Source organism: Pundamilia nyererei, unplaced genomic scaffold, assembly GCF_000239375.1.
Source record: "Pundamilia nyererei isolate P.nyererei 1_Seehausen unplaced genomic scaffold, PunNye1.0 scaffold00072, whole genome shotgun sequence".
Taxonomy (NCBI): Eukaryota; Metazoa; Chordata; class Actinopteri; order Cichliformes; family Cichlidae; genus Pundamilia; species Pundamilia nyererei.
This window is the reverse complement of record NW_005187473.1, coordinates 1,214,682-1,227,837: the sequence shown is the minus strand read 5'-3', so window position 1 is coordinate 1,227,837 and position 13,156 is coordinate 1,214,682. Positions and strand designations below refer to the sequence as shown.

At 41.4% G+C, this 13,156-nt stretch overlaps 1 protein-coding gene across 8 annotated transcripts in view; it reads left to right on the top strand.

The window, feature by feature from the left end:
- dlg1a (discs large MAGUK scaffold protein 1a) overlaps window positions 1–13,156 on the top strand; it is a 111,545-nt gene that overhangs the window by 33,709 nt on the left and 64,680 nt on the right. For 3 of the 8 annotated variants that reach the window (XM_013911817.1, XM_013911820.1, XM_013911821.1), the window contains one exon: window positions 1,294–1,416. The exons of 4 other annotated variants lie outside the window; for them this stretch is intronic. In XM_013911817.1, coding sequence (XP_013767271.1) covers window positions 1,294–1,416 — 123 coding nt within the window. Of the gene's footprint in view, window positions 1–1,293; window positions 1,417–7,994; window positions 9,207–13,156 lie in introns of those variants that run through there. One more of the 8 variants, XM_013911823.1, reaches the window with a different exon arrangement.

Sequence of the window (13,156 nt, the reverse complement as noted above, 5' to 3'; positions counted from 1 at the left end):
CACACACACACACACACACACACACACGCACACAGACATACTGATTTATTAATATAATATCTTCCTGTAAATATTCCAAGCTCACAATTTATCATACCTCTTTTTCACCATAATATTAAATTAAATAAACTTAGCACAAAAAGAAATTTATACAAATAAATTTGATATGATATGATATGATTGGAAACTTTATTTCCCCTGAAATGAAGCCACATTTTTAAGAACAATGCATTTTTGGTTTGAGCAGTGTTGAGTGTGAGACTTGTCAGATCTTGTCTGTCAATGCCAAACAGTTTAATCTGTTCTGAGATTCTGGTGCCATGACTGGTCTACACCATCAAGCCTTTTTGCGCTGGTGTCGGTAACATGTGCACTAGAACCTGAACATCTGGAGGAATGTTATGTTCAGCGTTGTTACGTCCAGATTCTGACTACAGCAGTTGGATCATAGTGTCAAAGTGATGGTGTGGGGCAGAATCTTCCTCAATGAAAAAACGAGGCGTGTTCTCACTGGTAGCAATCGCAATGCAGAGATATCAAGAAGAGGCTCTGCAACCAGTGGCAGTCCCATATCTCCACAGTCTGGGACCGAACTATGTCCTCCAAGATGGCAATGCTTGCCTCCACAGTGTGGGATTTATCAGACTAACTGCAGAATTTGTGAATGGAGAGGATGGAGTGGCCTGTCTGCAGGTCAGACCTCAACCCCACTGAACACTTGTGGGATCAGCTTGGCTGTGCTGTTTGTGCCAGAGTGACCAGCACAGCCACACTGGTTGACTTGAATGCTGGTCAAGGAATGGGATGACATCCCACAGCGGGATATGACTGAGCTGATGACCATCATGAGGAGCAGGTGCCAGGCTGTTGTGTGTGTGGCAAGTTTTTCATTGGCACAACCCACAAATGCATTTTCTTTACAAATGTGGCTCCATTTCAGGGGAAATAAACAGGCTTTCAACAGCATAGGATTTTGTAGCCAATAAACATTGTTACAACAAAGAAATAATCCACCAAACACAAATTTCTATACTTTTTTTGCCAAGTTTACATTAATGATCATTGACTATGAATGAGATTCAGCTATTTTAATTTCCATTGAACACAGATGTGACCATTCGTACTTTCTGTTTTCTCCCTTTGCTTTGCACAACCATCATTAAGAAGGAAATATATTCTAGATAAAAGTATATGTCGGTCTTACACCTGTGCAATGATCAGAGCGCAGTGCACCTAAACATATTAGTTTGTATGCGTGTCGAACTTTGTTGAGCTCATGTCTGTACATTGTAGGTAGAATCACCTGAGGTTTCCTTTGATGACGAGGCGTGGCCTCACCCAGAGGGAGAGAGGCTGAATGAAGTCCCAGCCCCACCTTTCTCCTCTCTCTATTCTCAAAGCCACGCCTACTACCAGGTAATCCTGGCATGCGTTCGTAGCTTCATTTGTTTGTGTTTTTGGTCGTTTCTCATCTGTAAACTTCTGATTAAATGAGCATGCAGGTTTCTTTGCGTTTCTGTGAGACACATCTGCAGAATGTCTTCGCTGTACTGGGTGAAATTCAAACATCGTGTTTTAACAGTGCACAGAAACTTTGTAAGGTGTTCCATGCAGCATTTAAACATTAACAAAATGTTAGTAAGTCAACGTTAATAGGATACTCTGTGCGATCCCTGTGTGCAATTACTGCTACAGTGCCAGAGGTCTAAGCAGCAGATGGCAGAAGGAATGAAAAGTGAGCATGTTTATATTTTTAGAAAAAGGGCCACAACTGGAGGGGAGGCAGTGTGGAGGGATTGGACCATTTTAATGTTATCTTTAAGAAACGACACGACTTCTAAAGTGTGTCTTTGATGGTAGCTATACCTTATAACATAATTAATTTTACAATGATATACTTACTTTGCTGGCGTTTAAAAATGCTACATGTAGTACCTTTAGTAGACAAATCTACTCAAACTTTCTGTGCTGCATTCATTTCTTGAAACCACAACCAAAACATTATGTTGTTTTGTTTCTGTGGACCATGTGAATACAGACCTTGTGTATTTTTTAAAAAATGTTTGAAATGTGTCTGTGATGGTGCCCACTTGTGTTTGCACACATGGTCTTGCATGGATGTGGCGCGAGCACATATAGTCTTCTGTGCAACTGCAGTGTCGATATGTAATCATGCTCTTTACGATAAATTGTAGGTTATGACCCATCTTATCTACCCCGTTTCATGTCACCCATGTTAAACTTGCTGTGTCTGTATCTTGTGTGCTCATTAGAATGCAGTTGGAGGAGCTCTGTCAAATCTCCAGTTTGAGCTGCTTTCAATGCATGTAGTTACAGTTTGTGAACTGCAGGGGGCAGAAGAGGCCTCCCAAAGTTCACAGCTGTTCAGGGTTATGCCTTCACAAATTAATATCTGACTGAATTCTATTCATCAAACTGTTTAATATGATTTGGCGACTGAATGTTGGGATAATGGAAATGCTTTTTATCAATACTGACAAAGCTGCTCAGCAGTTTGTCGCTGAATAGAGGGTAAGAGCAGTCGTATAATTGACTTTGCTTTAAAAAGTCTCTGGCAAACCGTATATCTATTGCAGAGACTGAAAGCAGTGGAACATAAAAAGTGTTTTGCTCTCTGTGAACACACAGACTGTAAGACATACATGGTGTACTCAGAAGCTTCAGTGGCTCCTAGTCATTAAGCTAATGCAGATAATTAGGCAGGAAGTAAAGACAGAGAGGGCCAGTGATGGGAAAAAACGGGATGAAGGGAGAATTATGGGCAGACAGACACAGAGCACAGATTTGTTGCTGGATGTTAATCAGCCTGTCAGTCAGCCAATTCATTCCTCTCCAAACAAACTCTTTTTCCTTTACAGTAATAGTAATTAACATTGAGTAAGACGTCCGCTCGCTGTAACATTTCAGGGATGTTTGCTTCACTGTGCCGGTCCGGCCGTTTAACGCACAGCCATTGTCTACCTTCAGGGAAAGACCTGCCGCTCAAACTTAATCCCGTTTCTAAGTGCTTAATAGGACAACATCACAGAAGTAGCTTGCCCTTTCTGCTAGATTCTCAAAAAGTTAGTTATTTAAACATTTGGAGCTTACAGATTTGATCCTCGCTATACTGCCACCCTCTTGTGCTCTGCTTAATTAACACTGATGTACTTTGCTCAGTGTTGGTACGCAGCCATGTAGCTGAGTGCAATTGCATCAGCCCACAAGGTAATTTAATTTTCTAAACTGCAGTGTTTTTCTAAACGAGTATGAAAAATAGTGAGCCGGGCCACCTAGCTAGTCATATCTGACTGAAAATAGCTGTTCAATGCTTGCTGGTCACAAGGAAATGAGAGATCATCAAGTCCTTAAAAGCATTAAAGTGGAACTGTGCAGTATTAAGATTCTCGTAATTTTGTTAGTACTGAATGATAGCTAGAGCTGGGAGTCATCGACTTAATATAGGTAGGACACAAGGGCAACTGGCATGTCTAAAGGGCAACATGTACACCCTGTACAGAATGGCCCTGTGAGACTTCACATGAGTTAACAGCAGTTGTGAAAAATGCTTTTCTCTGTCTGCCTTTTGATGCTAAGCAGATATTGCTCTTTTAAAAAATGCCCACGTGCTTTGTCACAATAAAAACAACACTGTAAACAATAACCGTCAAGTTTTGGGCCAAACAAAGAGCTGAATGACGCTAAAAGGTTCTGAAGAGCTGAAGAGGGAAATCTGATGAATTGACTTGTCACTATGACCATAACCTTGAGCTGATAGTTATTTGAATCATCGTCATTGTCATATTGATTGTTGTTGCTTTAAATCACAAACTTAGACCGTGCTGCGTAGCAAAAAAAAAGCCAATCCTGACCTCAGTCAGAAAAGCCTAAATATCCGTCTTGGCCTATTGGGACTCTCTTTTTGCTTGGGTTTGTGCTTGTCTATGCTACAGTGTTTTATGTCCATTTTTTTATATACCCAGCATTTACAAGGAAAGCTTGACATAGCTCTGCAAAATTCTCCTTACCAGAATCGAAGAGGAATCTAATGGAAGAGCTGGTGAGGAGCCAAAATACTTAGGAACCACTGCACTATAGATCTGTATGGCGTCTGCTTTACATTCCTTCTGACTGCATCACGGTCCCTTTACGGCTGTAGACAATGTAAGATAATACATATTAGAGTTTGACAGAGAGCTATCTACAAGCTGGCTATTGCAATGTGAGAACAAACAGTGCAGAACTGCATTTCAGGTGTTGGTCTGTGTCCATGTTCCAAATGTCTATTCATTCTTTAGAGAACATGACAGCACTTCTACGGGTCCTGTTACTAGTTCAGAAAGTCTAGAAAATTCTGGGTTACTGTGCTTACAGGGTCATCCTGTCTAGAGTCTGTGGAGCTGGGACAGAAAATAGGTTCTAGGTCATTCAGCCAGATCAGTAGGAGAAAATAGTTTGTTAAAAAAAACCAAAAACATTAAACACAGCATTTGTACACGAGGCTATCTATCACCAGCCTGGCCTACCTGTAGAGGACAGAATGGCAAATTTGGCTCTCTCAGCAGGCGAACATTAAACATGCATGATGTGTGCTTTTATTTAATTGGTTCTGAAATATTAATAGAGTTGGCATTCACTTACTGACATTTGACTGGAGAGAGAGAGGGGAAAAGTGAAAGAGAGAGAGACACACGCACATTAAGGGTTGTGATAGGGACTGTGTGCTACAGAAATAATGCTGTGTCAGCTGACGTGTGTGTGTGTGTTTTGTACTTTCTGTTGTAGTGGCTAGTTGCAGACAGTATGAGAAGGTGACCAGGGGAGTCTAATAATATGCCTCCAGCATTAATTCATGCCAGTTATGAGGATAATATGCTTTAACTGAGTGTTTGCACTGCAGGCGGCATGACTGATTTGGCGCTCCACACCCTCTGATAGTGGGTAATGCAAGCGGCTGAGGTTCCATCAGTGCAGTGTTCTGCAGATATAGTTGTTTTACGTTTGTGTTGTGTGTGAAGTGTTAAATTTCTGCTATCAGTTTTTCTTTGTAATGTTCTTAGACAATTAAAAACTTTTTCATAAATAGAATATTTCCTTAAAAAGGTTAGAGGTCTTTATTTTTCTCAACTGCAAAATGTGACAGGCGTATATTTTAAACTGGCTTTTATTCGTGACTTCCTCTAAGACGTGTAATTAATCATATTTGGCAATTTTCCACAACAGAAAGTTGATTTTTGATTTCTGCATGATGCTGTTAACACAAATGCAACACTTACTGTTTCTAAATAAAACCCTTCAGTGTTTCAGTGGAAGAAAACACTTAATTTGGTCTCAGTGACATATGCAACACAGGCCCAATAGGAAAGAAAGAATGAAACTCAAAATGAATGAGCAGGAATGAGTCAAATTCAACAAAGAGCATATAAGTACGCATATAGAGAATTTATTAATTTAAAGCAGTATAAAACTACAAGCATCCACCTTATATTGGAAGCACCAGAGGTTTATCTGCTTTAATATTGTGGACTATAACTGGGCCTGCCTTTTACTTCTTTGTGATATATCTGTATCAGAGCCCTCTTCATTTGACTACCATTTCTTTTTTAAAAATGGAAAATAAAGTTAAGTTAGCATAGTGCTACTTTGACTTAGCAATGTTAGACAAAGGCACAACAATAAAGCACAAGAGTCTGATACAGAACGATTTTGTGAGAATGCAGTAGCGCCACAAACTTCACATCAACATGTTAACATGCTCACAGTGATGATCCCAAAATGCTGAATTAGCAACTATTATGTTTGCTTTTTTATTCTGGGGATTTAGCGTGCTGATATGAGCAAATTAGCAATAAGTGCAAAGAATCCTTTTGGCATCTCCAGTTCATGTACACCAGGCGACTCAAACTCAGAGAAGCGGCGGCCCGCTGCTAGCACTGTCATCTCATTGGATGGAATCATGGTAAAGACACCTCTGGTTAACATGTCGGGTTCTGTGTCGTAGCCGGTAGCTAACTAGCTTTACTGTCTAGGTCAACTTTGCTAGCAAGAGAAAGACAGAGGCATTAAAAGGCTGCTCCAATGGAACTTTATTGTTTCGGAGGAAGCAAACACGGTGTGCAGTCAAGTCTTAACAGTGTACTTATAACTGGGCTCGTCAGGCACTCTGTACTGGCTGCACTGGTTATTATTATATTTTACATGCTTTGATCTTCCGTTTCTCATCGGTAGAAAATTTTCGACTCTCCTGTTTCTCCCTCCCTCATGCTTGAATGTAGCCTCCTGGCCTAAAAAGTTAAAGAGTGTTTAGCGTGTGGCTACCATGTTACTGACAAGAGGCGAATATTGGGCTATATGGGTGAAAGTGAAGTGTTTGTAAAAAGTCAAGACGGCACTTTCCAAACTCAGAAACTCAAGGCTTCAAAATAATAGTGCCTTTAGTTTACTGTTTCCATCTTTTATATACAGTTTATATTATGTACTGAGCCCAATCTGGGATCTCTGGTTTTAAATTTATTTATTTATTTTTTGGTTTTAGGCACCAAAGCTGCTTGGCAATGTTTATGTAAAGACTGGGATTTGGGTTAAAAGAGAGAACCTACCTACTGAAATGTTAACTGCTCAAAAAAAAATAAAAAAATAAAAATACTTCGCAGTATTCACAGAAGTCCCATGCAATTTAGGGCAATTCAAGTCAGATTTAGAGCGATCCTCTATATGGTCTAGGATCCATCTTAGACTCTGAAGAAGCCTAACAAATCTCTGAGATATCTGTTCAGATCTTAGGAAACAACACATTAGTCAGCCAGCACCAGGTGTATTTCAGGAGTCTCAAAGCTGTTACTATAGTTACTGTTCCCTAGGAAACACAGGAAAAGGCTGTGACAGGGGTCCCGCTCCACCTGTGGCTAATCCTCTAGGAGGCTAATCTTGCTGTGTAGGCTAACTGTATACACCAGAGGTAGAAGTCCACATCACTTAGGATGAGTCGGCTTTGTTGTAAGAGGGTCAGTCTAACCTGTGTACGCCCATCTTTTGTTTGACCTTTGACCCAGATGTGCCAGCCAATTTTAATGCATGCTAAAGTCTCTAGACTTCCATGCCATGCTTCAGGGATGCTGTGAGGACACTTGTTAGCCTGCTTGTCTTGCCTCTCTCTTGTCTTCTCTTTTCTTTTATCTCAGTTGGTGCCCAGCAACAGCCTGTTGTTTTCCATTCTGGAGTCATGCTCTGTGTGTGTGTGTGTGTGTGTGTGTGTGTGTGTGTGTGTGTGTGTGTGTGTGTGTGTGTGTGTGTGTGTGTGTGTGTGGGAGAGCTGGGTGCTGCAGTGTCTGGAAACAGCCTCAGGAGAAGATCTGTCTCTTTCTCACAAACACACACACACATTAAAAAAAAGCAACATCACCTCGAGCATGCATGTACTTCAGCGCACACACTCGCACTGGGAGCATACCTGTTATTACTGTGCCTTAGTGTCTCTCGGTTTCCAAGATTGTCTCCCCCCCATCCCCCCACCCACTCTCACACACACACACAAAAGCACACAGACACCTCAGCACACCTACACACACAAACACACAAACATTTATCTCGTTATCTGTCTAGCCAGTGCCAGCGCTCACCGTATTCTTCGGTGGCATTCAGCTTTCTTTCCACCGTGTCCCCTCCTCACACTGCAACAGGCATCTTTGCATACGTGTGTACATATATGTGTGAGGGTGTGTGTGTATTTGGAGTGTGTGTTATGTGTGAATGTACTGAGGGGGGTTCTGTTATTTCATTGGCTGGCTGGAATGTAGGGGCGTGGCTTGCACCAGTAATGATATCTAACAGTGGGAGAGAGAGAGGGAGAAAGAGAGCGAGAGAGAGAGAGAGAAGGGGCATCGGGTTGCAGCTCCAATAAAAGACTGGAAAAGACAATTTGCTGAAAGATAAGCGTGCGAGAGAGAGAGAGAGAGAGAGAGGGGGGAAGAAACAGACAGGGTGGGTGGGGGTTAGGTAGGAAAAGAAAAGGAGACTGAATAATGTACTGAGTTAGAGAGACGAGAAGAGAGAGAGAGACGGAGAAACAACTGAGATGTAAGAGAGAGGGGAGGAGAAAGAGAAGAGTTGCAGAATGATTCCAACCATCCACCTACTTCAGATGCTCTTCTTCTCGCCTGCATCCTTCCACCTCCCTCCTTTCATCCGTTCAGCCACCCATCACTCCCTCCCCTGCTCCTTCCATATTTAATGGGAGCACACACAGTGACAGCAGGGAGATTGACTGGTCATCTCCTTGGACTCAGAGAGAAGGCGGGAGGGAGAGAGAAAGAGGTGGTGGGGTGGAGGAAAGACAGAGGGAAAGAGTGAACTCCCTTAAATAATCAATCTTCATATCCTTGTGTGCCTGGCCCATACACCCCCTCACTTTGTCTTGTCTCTGAGGAGAGGCAAGAACGCAGCTGAGGAGAGGAATTTTGGATTTCCAGAGATGTGGATGTTGGACCTTTCTCCTGGCTAGAGAGAAGATGGGATGATGGACCAGTTGATGGAGAACAAAAAAAGACGGGCAGATGGATTAATGGGTGGACAGACACACAAAGAGCCTGAGAGACAGACTCACGCTTCAACTCTAAGTGGACCCTGTCTACCTGTCCTGCACTTTCTACCTCCTCCTCATCTCTCCTTCCACCAGCTGCTCTGTTAATCCTGAGCTAAAGAAGATAAAAGGGACATTATTAAGAGAAAACTTCGGAAGAGGAGATAAAAATATCCACAAAGGCAGCATCATTTTCAGAAAGTGTTGCAAGAAAAGGGAAGCTGGACTGTATATTTAGACAGGGACACTGTGAAAGCGATGAGTGACAGATGAGAGAGACTGGAGATGAAGCAGCAGAGAAGCGTTACCACCTGAACTCAATCTTGTCTGTCAAAGGGAAGATCAGACAGCAGAGACGATGAACTATATTTTTGGAAACAACACCCTGTACCCTCGCAGTTCGAGGGTAGGCGGGGCATCCGGGGGTCAAGGGGCGGGCCTAGGTATCAAACAGAAGCTGGGGCCCAAGCGGGGCTCCTCGGAGGAGCTGGCACCTCCCCACACCTCCTCCCCCTCCACCTCCTCTCCCGCCTCCTCCTCCCCCTCCACGTCCTCCTCACGCTGGCAGCAGCTCCTTATGTTCTTCTCCAGGAGGAATGCCTTCACTGACTGTATCACTGCAAGCCAGGTAACACACACACCTCAACCTGTGTGTGTATGCCCGCCTGTGTGTGTGTTTGTGTGTGTCGTGCTTTAGGGATGGTGGGAAGCATGAAACCTTACCTGAGTTTTTGTTGTGTGTGTGTGTGTGTGTGTGTGTGTGTGTGTGTGTGCCATTATTTAGCTAACATTCTCCAGTTTCAGTTTCTTAGCCAAAAAACAGCGAGGCAGTGAGGGGCAGCTTTAAACTGAAGCTGAAGCAGCACTCTGTTTATGGTAGAGATTTTGATAATGTTGTCATGGAAATGAGCCCTGGCATAGTGTACGAGACCCAGAGAGCCGGTGTGTTGCCATGGCAAAGCCATCATTTAGCTGAGCAGTCTCCTCACTGCAAGTCTACAGTGAAATGAAAATCTTAGCACTGAAGGTGTGTGACTGACCTGATGAGAGGCATCACTGTCACCCCATGTGTAACGGTTCATTTAGGACGTTATTATAAAATGAGCCATAGGAAGTCTATCCGTGTTTGTGAATTATATACATGTGAAAGATAGATGATGTTTTTTAAACTGCCTGTATAGCACTTTATTTAGGGGCTGGTGTTGAGCTGGTGCATTGAATGTAAGAAAAAGTAGACAAGTTGAGCATCATCAGCTTCAGGGGACAATTAACATTTTTTAAGGATTCTTTACAGTTGTCAGATTTCTTGGGACAGAGACTTCAGGGACATTTCTTGACATATCTTCACAAATTCATATCAGATGTAAATAAGAATACTTGTGAGACTCTGTCCAGATTTTCTCAAGAAAATATCATAAACTGATCCTGATTAGCTGTCCTATCTGATTCTGAGGTCACATAAACTGAGGAGAGAACTTTCAGTCTTTGCAGAGATATGTAGTCTCAAACTGCTCTTGTTTGTATATTTACTTGTATAATTCCCCTGGGTTCATACTTGATCTTTCTGGTTTTAAACGACCTCTGAATACTTAAGTAAGTAGAATATTTTGTGTTTTTTATGTTATCAGTGCAGTGTTAAGATAAACTAAATAACAACATATAAATAATGCATCAGTTGGTTCGTAATAACAGGATTAATCTATAATTCTTATAGCTGTCTTCTGGAGCATATATATCCTCTGTCCATCCATCCATCCTCTTCCACTTATCCAATTCAGGGTCATGGGGGGAGGGGCAGGCTGAAGCCTATCTGAGTTGACATGAGGAGCGAAAGGCAGATTGCATCCTGGATAGAGCAACATCATTAATTTAATCAAATTTTACAATTGTTTTACACATTTTTGTACCAAACAGTGTGAACGCAGTTATTGTGGAGAGTGTGCCGGACTGGACTGTACCTTCAAATTTGTACCTAACTATAGTATGGTGAGACTGCCATTAACCCAGCTATAAACCCTGCTTTATGTCCAGTTAGCTGTCTAGTGCTTCACCACTTTATTGAGTTTCCACATGCTGAGTCAATAATGCTCATGTAGTGTGGAAAAATGGAACAAATGTGAACATGCATGATGTACATTAGGATCTTCCAGATGTTGAAATAATTTGCAGCAGCTGACTTTGGTAATTTTCTATTTAGATTGTTCTCGTCTTTTTTAAGCACCACCTTTTGAAACCCTTTGTTTCCACAGTGTTATGCAATCTATTTTTATCATTACATTATGCAAAAATATAAAGAGACATTTAGGCCATTCTCTACTTTGCATGAATGTTTTGGATGTTGCTTGTTATTGATATCAGATTTTTAAATGGAGGAAGCTGTGCCTTCCACTCAGCATCTCTTGCAGATATTAGACTAGTTTTCTGAGGGGTAAAATAGCTTGAAACATCAGAACATTAGGAAAGTGCTGCAGATGTGATGATGTGATTGGCCATTAGTGAGTCCTTCTACTGATATGGTATAATCAGCACATAAAAAGCATCAGTGACATAAAATAAAACATGCATAAATAAATGCATGAATGCATGGATTCCTACCTTAATTACAAGATTCCAGACAGATTTGTAAAGTGCGGTAGCATGTGTAACAGTCTCAAACACTTATTTTAGTATTTGATGTTTTGTGTTACTGTAGCATATGTGTCAGAATAAGAATTTCAACATCAAGATTTAAAGAATAAACCCCTTTTTCTGCTTTAATGAGAGAAATCCAAATGAAGCATTTTCCCGTAGCTTCTTATTTTTCACAGCTGATTTCTTTCTGGGTTACAGAATAGTAAATGGTGTCTGTACTGAATAAAAACATTATTGATCTGACACTGAATGGAAGGCGAGCCACTCTGTGTTCCACCCTGCAGCAGTTTTACAGTTGTCTACAGATTTACAGCTCAGTCTATGAAAAAAGAAAAAAGTAACCCACCTCCTTGCAATAATCATATTGGCCTGTGTTCTCCCAGGGTGTTACCATTTCCAAGTCTCAGACACTTACTGCATGACTGATAGGGCATTATGCTAAACACGCCCTCACTAACACAACTCTTGGTCCCACAGAGAGAGTGTATGGATATAAATGTGGTGTGATACATTTGACACTGTGTGTGTGTTGGTTATATCAAGCTTCCATTGTGATACACAGAGCTTTGCAGACCCATGTCTGTATGTAATAACTTTCTACTGTCTCCAGGGGGCAGCGTTAAAATATATAGCCCAACCAGTATTGTGATGCTCCTAATTTCTTGCTCTTTTGCTCTTTACAGCAAAAGAGAGTTGAGGCAGAATTGATCATAAACAGTATCTTTGTAGTGGAGTGGAAGCACTTCAGCCACTGTCTGTGCTTTTTATCTGTGCTTTTTCTAATCTTTGATGATTTCACTTGCACTTCTTCCTTTTCGTCGTAAAATCATCTGTCACTTCCTTTCCTGATTATACCTAAATGTTAACCAGCATTCAGCCCACGCATACTGTCATCTTTATAGTGCTATGCATTGCAGGACTCCCTGTAGCTTGTGAACTGGTTCTTAGTCTTTCTCTCTTTGGGACTATAAACCCCACATTAACTTGCAAGTGCTAATGGCCAGAGCCAGTTAAGGTTTTGATGGTTTAGATTGTTGAGCTAACAATACACAAATGTTCATTAATCTTTAATCAAATTGTTTAAAATGTTCAACACTTTTTGAAAAAACCATATAAAGCATAACAGTATGATATAGTTTTGGAATCATATGGATTTTAGACTGGACTTTATCTCAGTGGTGTCTGTTGCTAAGCCTCTTCCTCGATGACAGTAATGTTATTGATTCTAAACGCTATCAGCGCTCCAGTCAATCCATCTGTATAGGTAGCCTGGTTGTTGACTTTTGGCTGTACTTTGATAGTGTTATTTGCTACCAGCAGGCAAATATAGTTTGAGTCTCTTTATAGCACACACAAAAGGTTAACCCTACACGCTTAAAATGTTGTTGTTTTTTGTGGACACAAACAGCAGTCCTCTCTTTCACTGCCCCACCCATTTCTTTCTATAATTGATGAATAGTAAACAAGAGGTATGAAGGTCATACTGGCTCTCCAGAAAGAGCTCTAAAAGCCTTAAAGATGTGTTTAGTGGTCAAAGGAAATGGGTGTGGAGAGGGTTGGGCAGAGTAGGGAGACAGAGTGGGAGAGAGAGTAAGACACAGACGGAGACAATTAGTGACTGATTAGATATCCGATCCTAAAATCATAAACTATCCATCATAAAATGTCCATCTGAGCATACAGCGAATCAAGCGACAGAGGTCAGCTTGTCGATCATGTTAGGACTGTTAGTTGGAATAGTCTGAATGTAAAGTATCAGCAGGAGAGGCAGTACATCGGTTTTCTGTTTGGTTTCACATTGTCTGCTGTCTGTCAGATGTTCCCACTCAATAGAAAAGTGTTAAAAATGTATTTAATCACAGCAGATTCCAGTATTATCACAAGCAAAAGGTGTAAAAGACAGAGTAACAAATTTACAGTGGTTGTTTTATTCTAAGAATGAGGTCT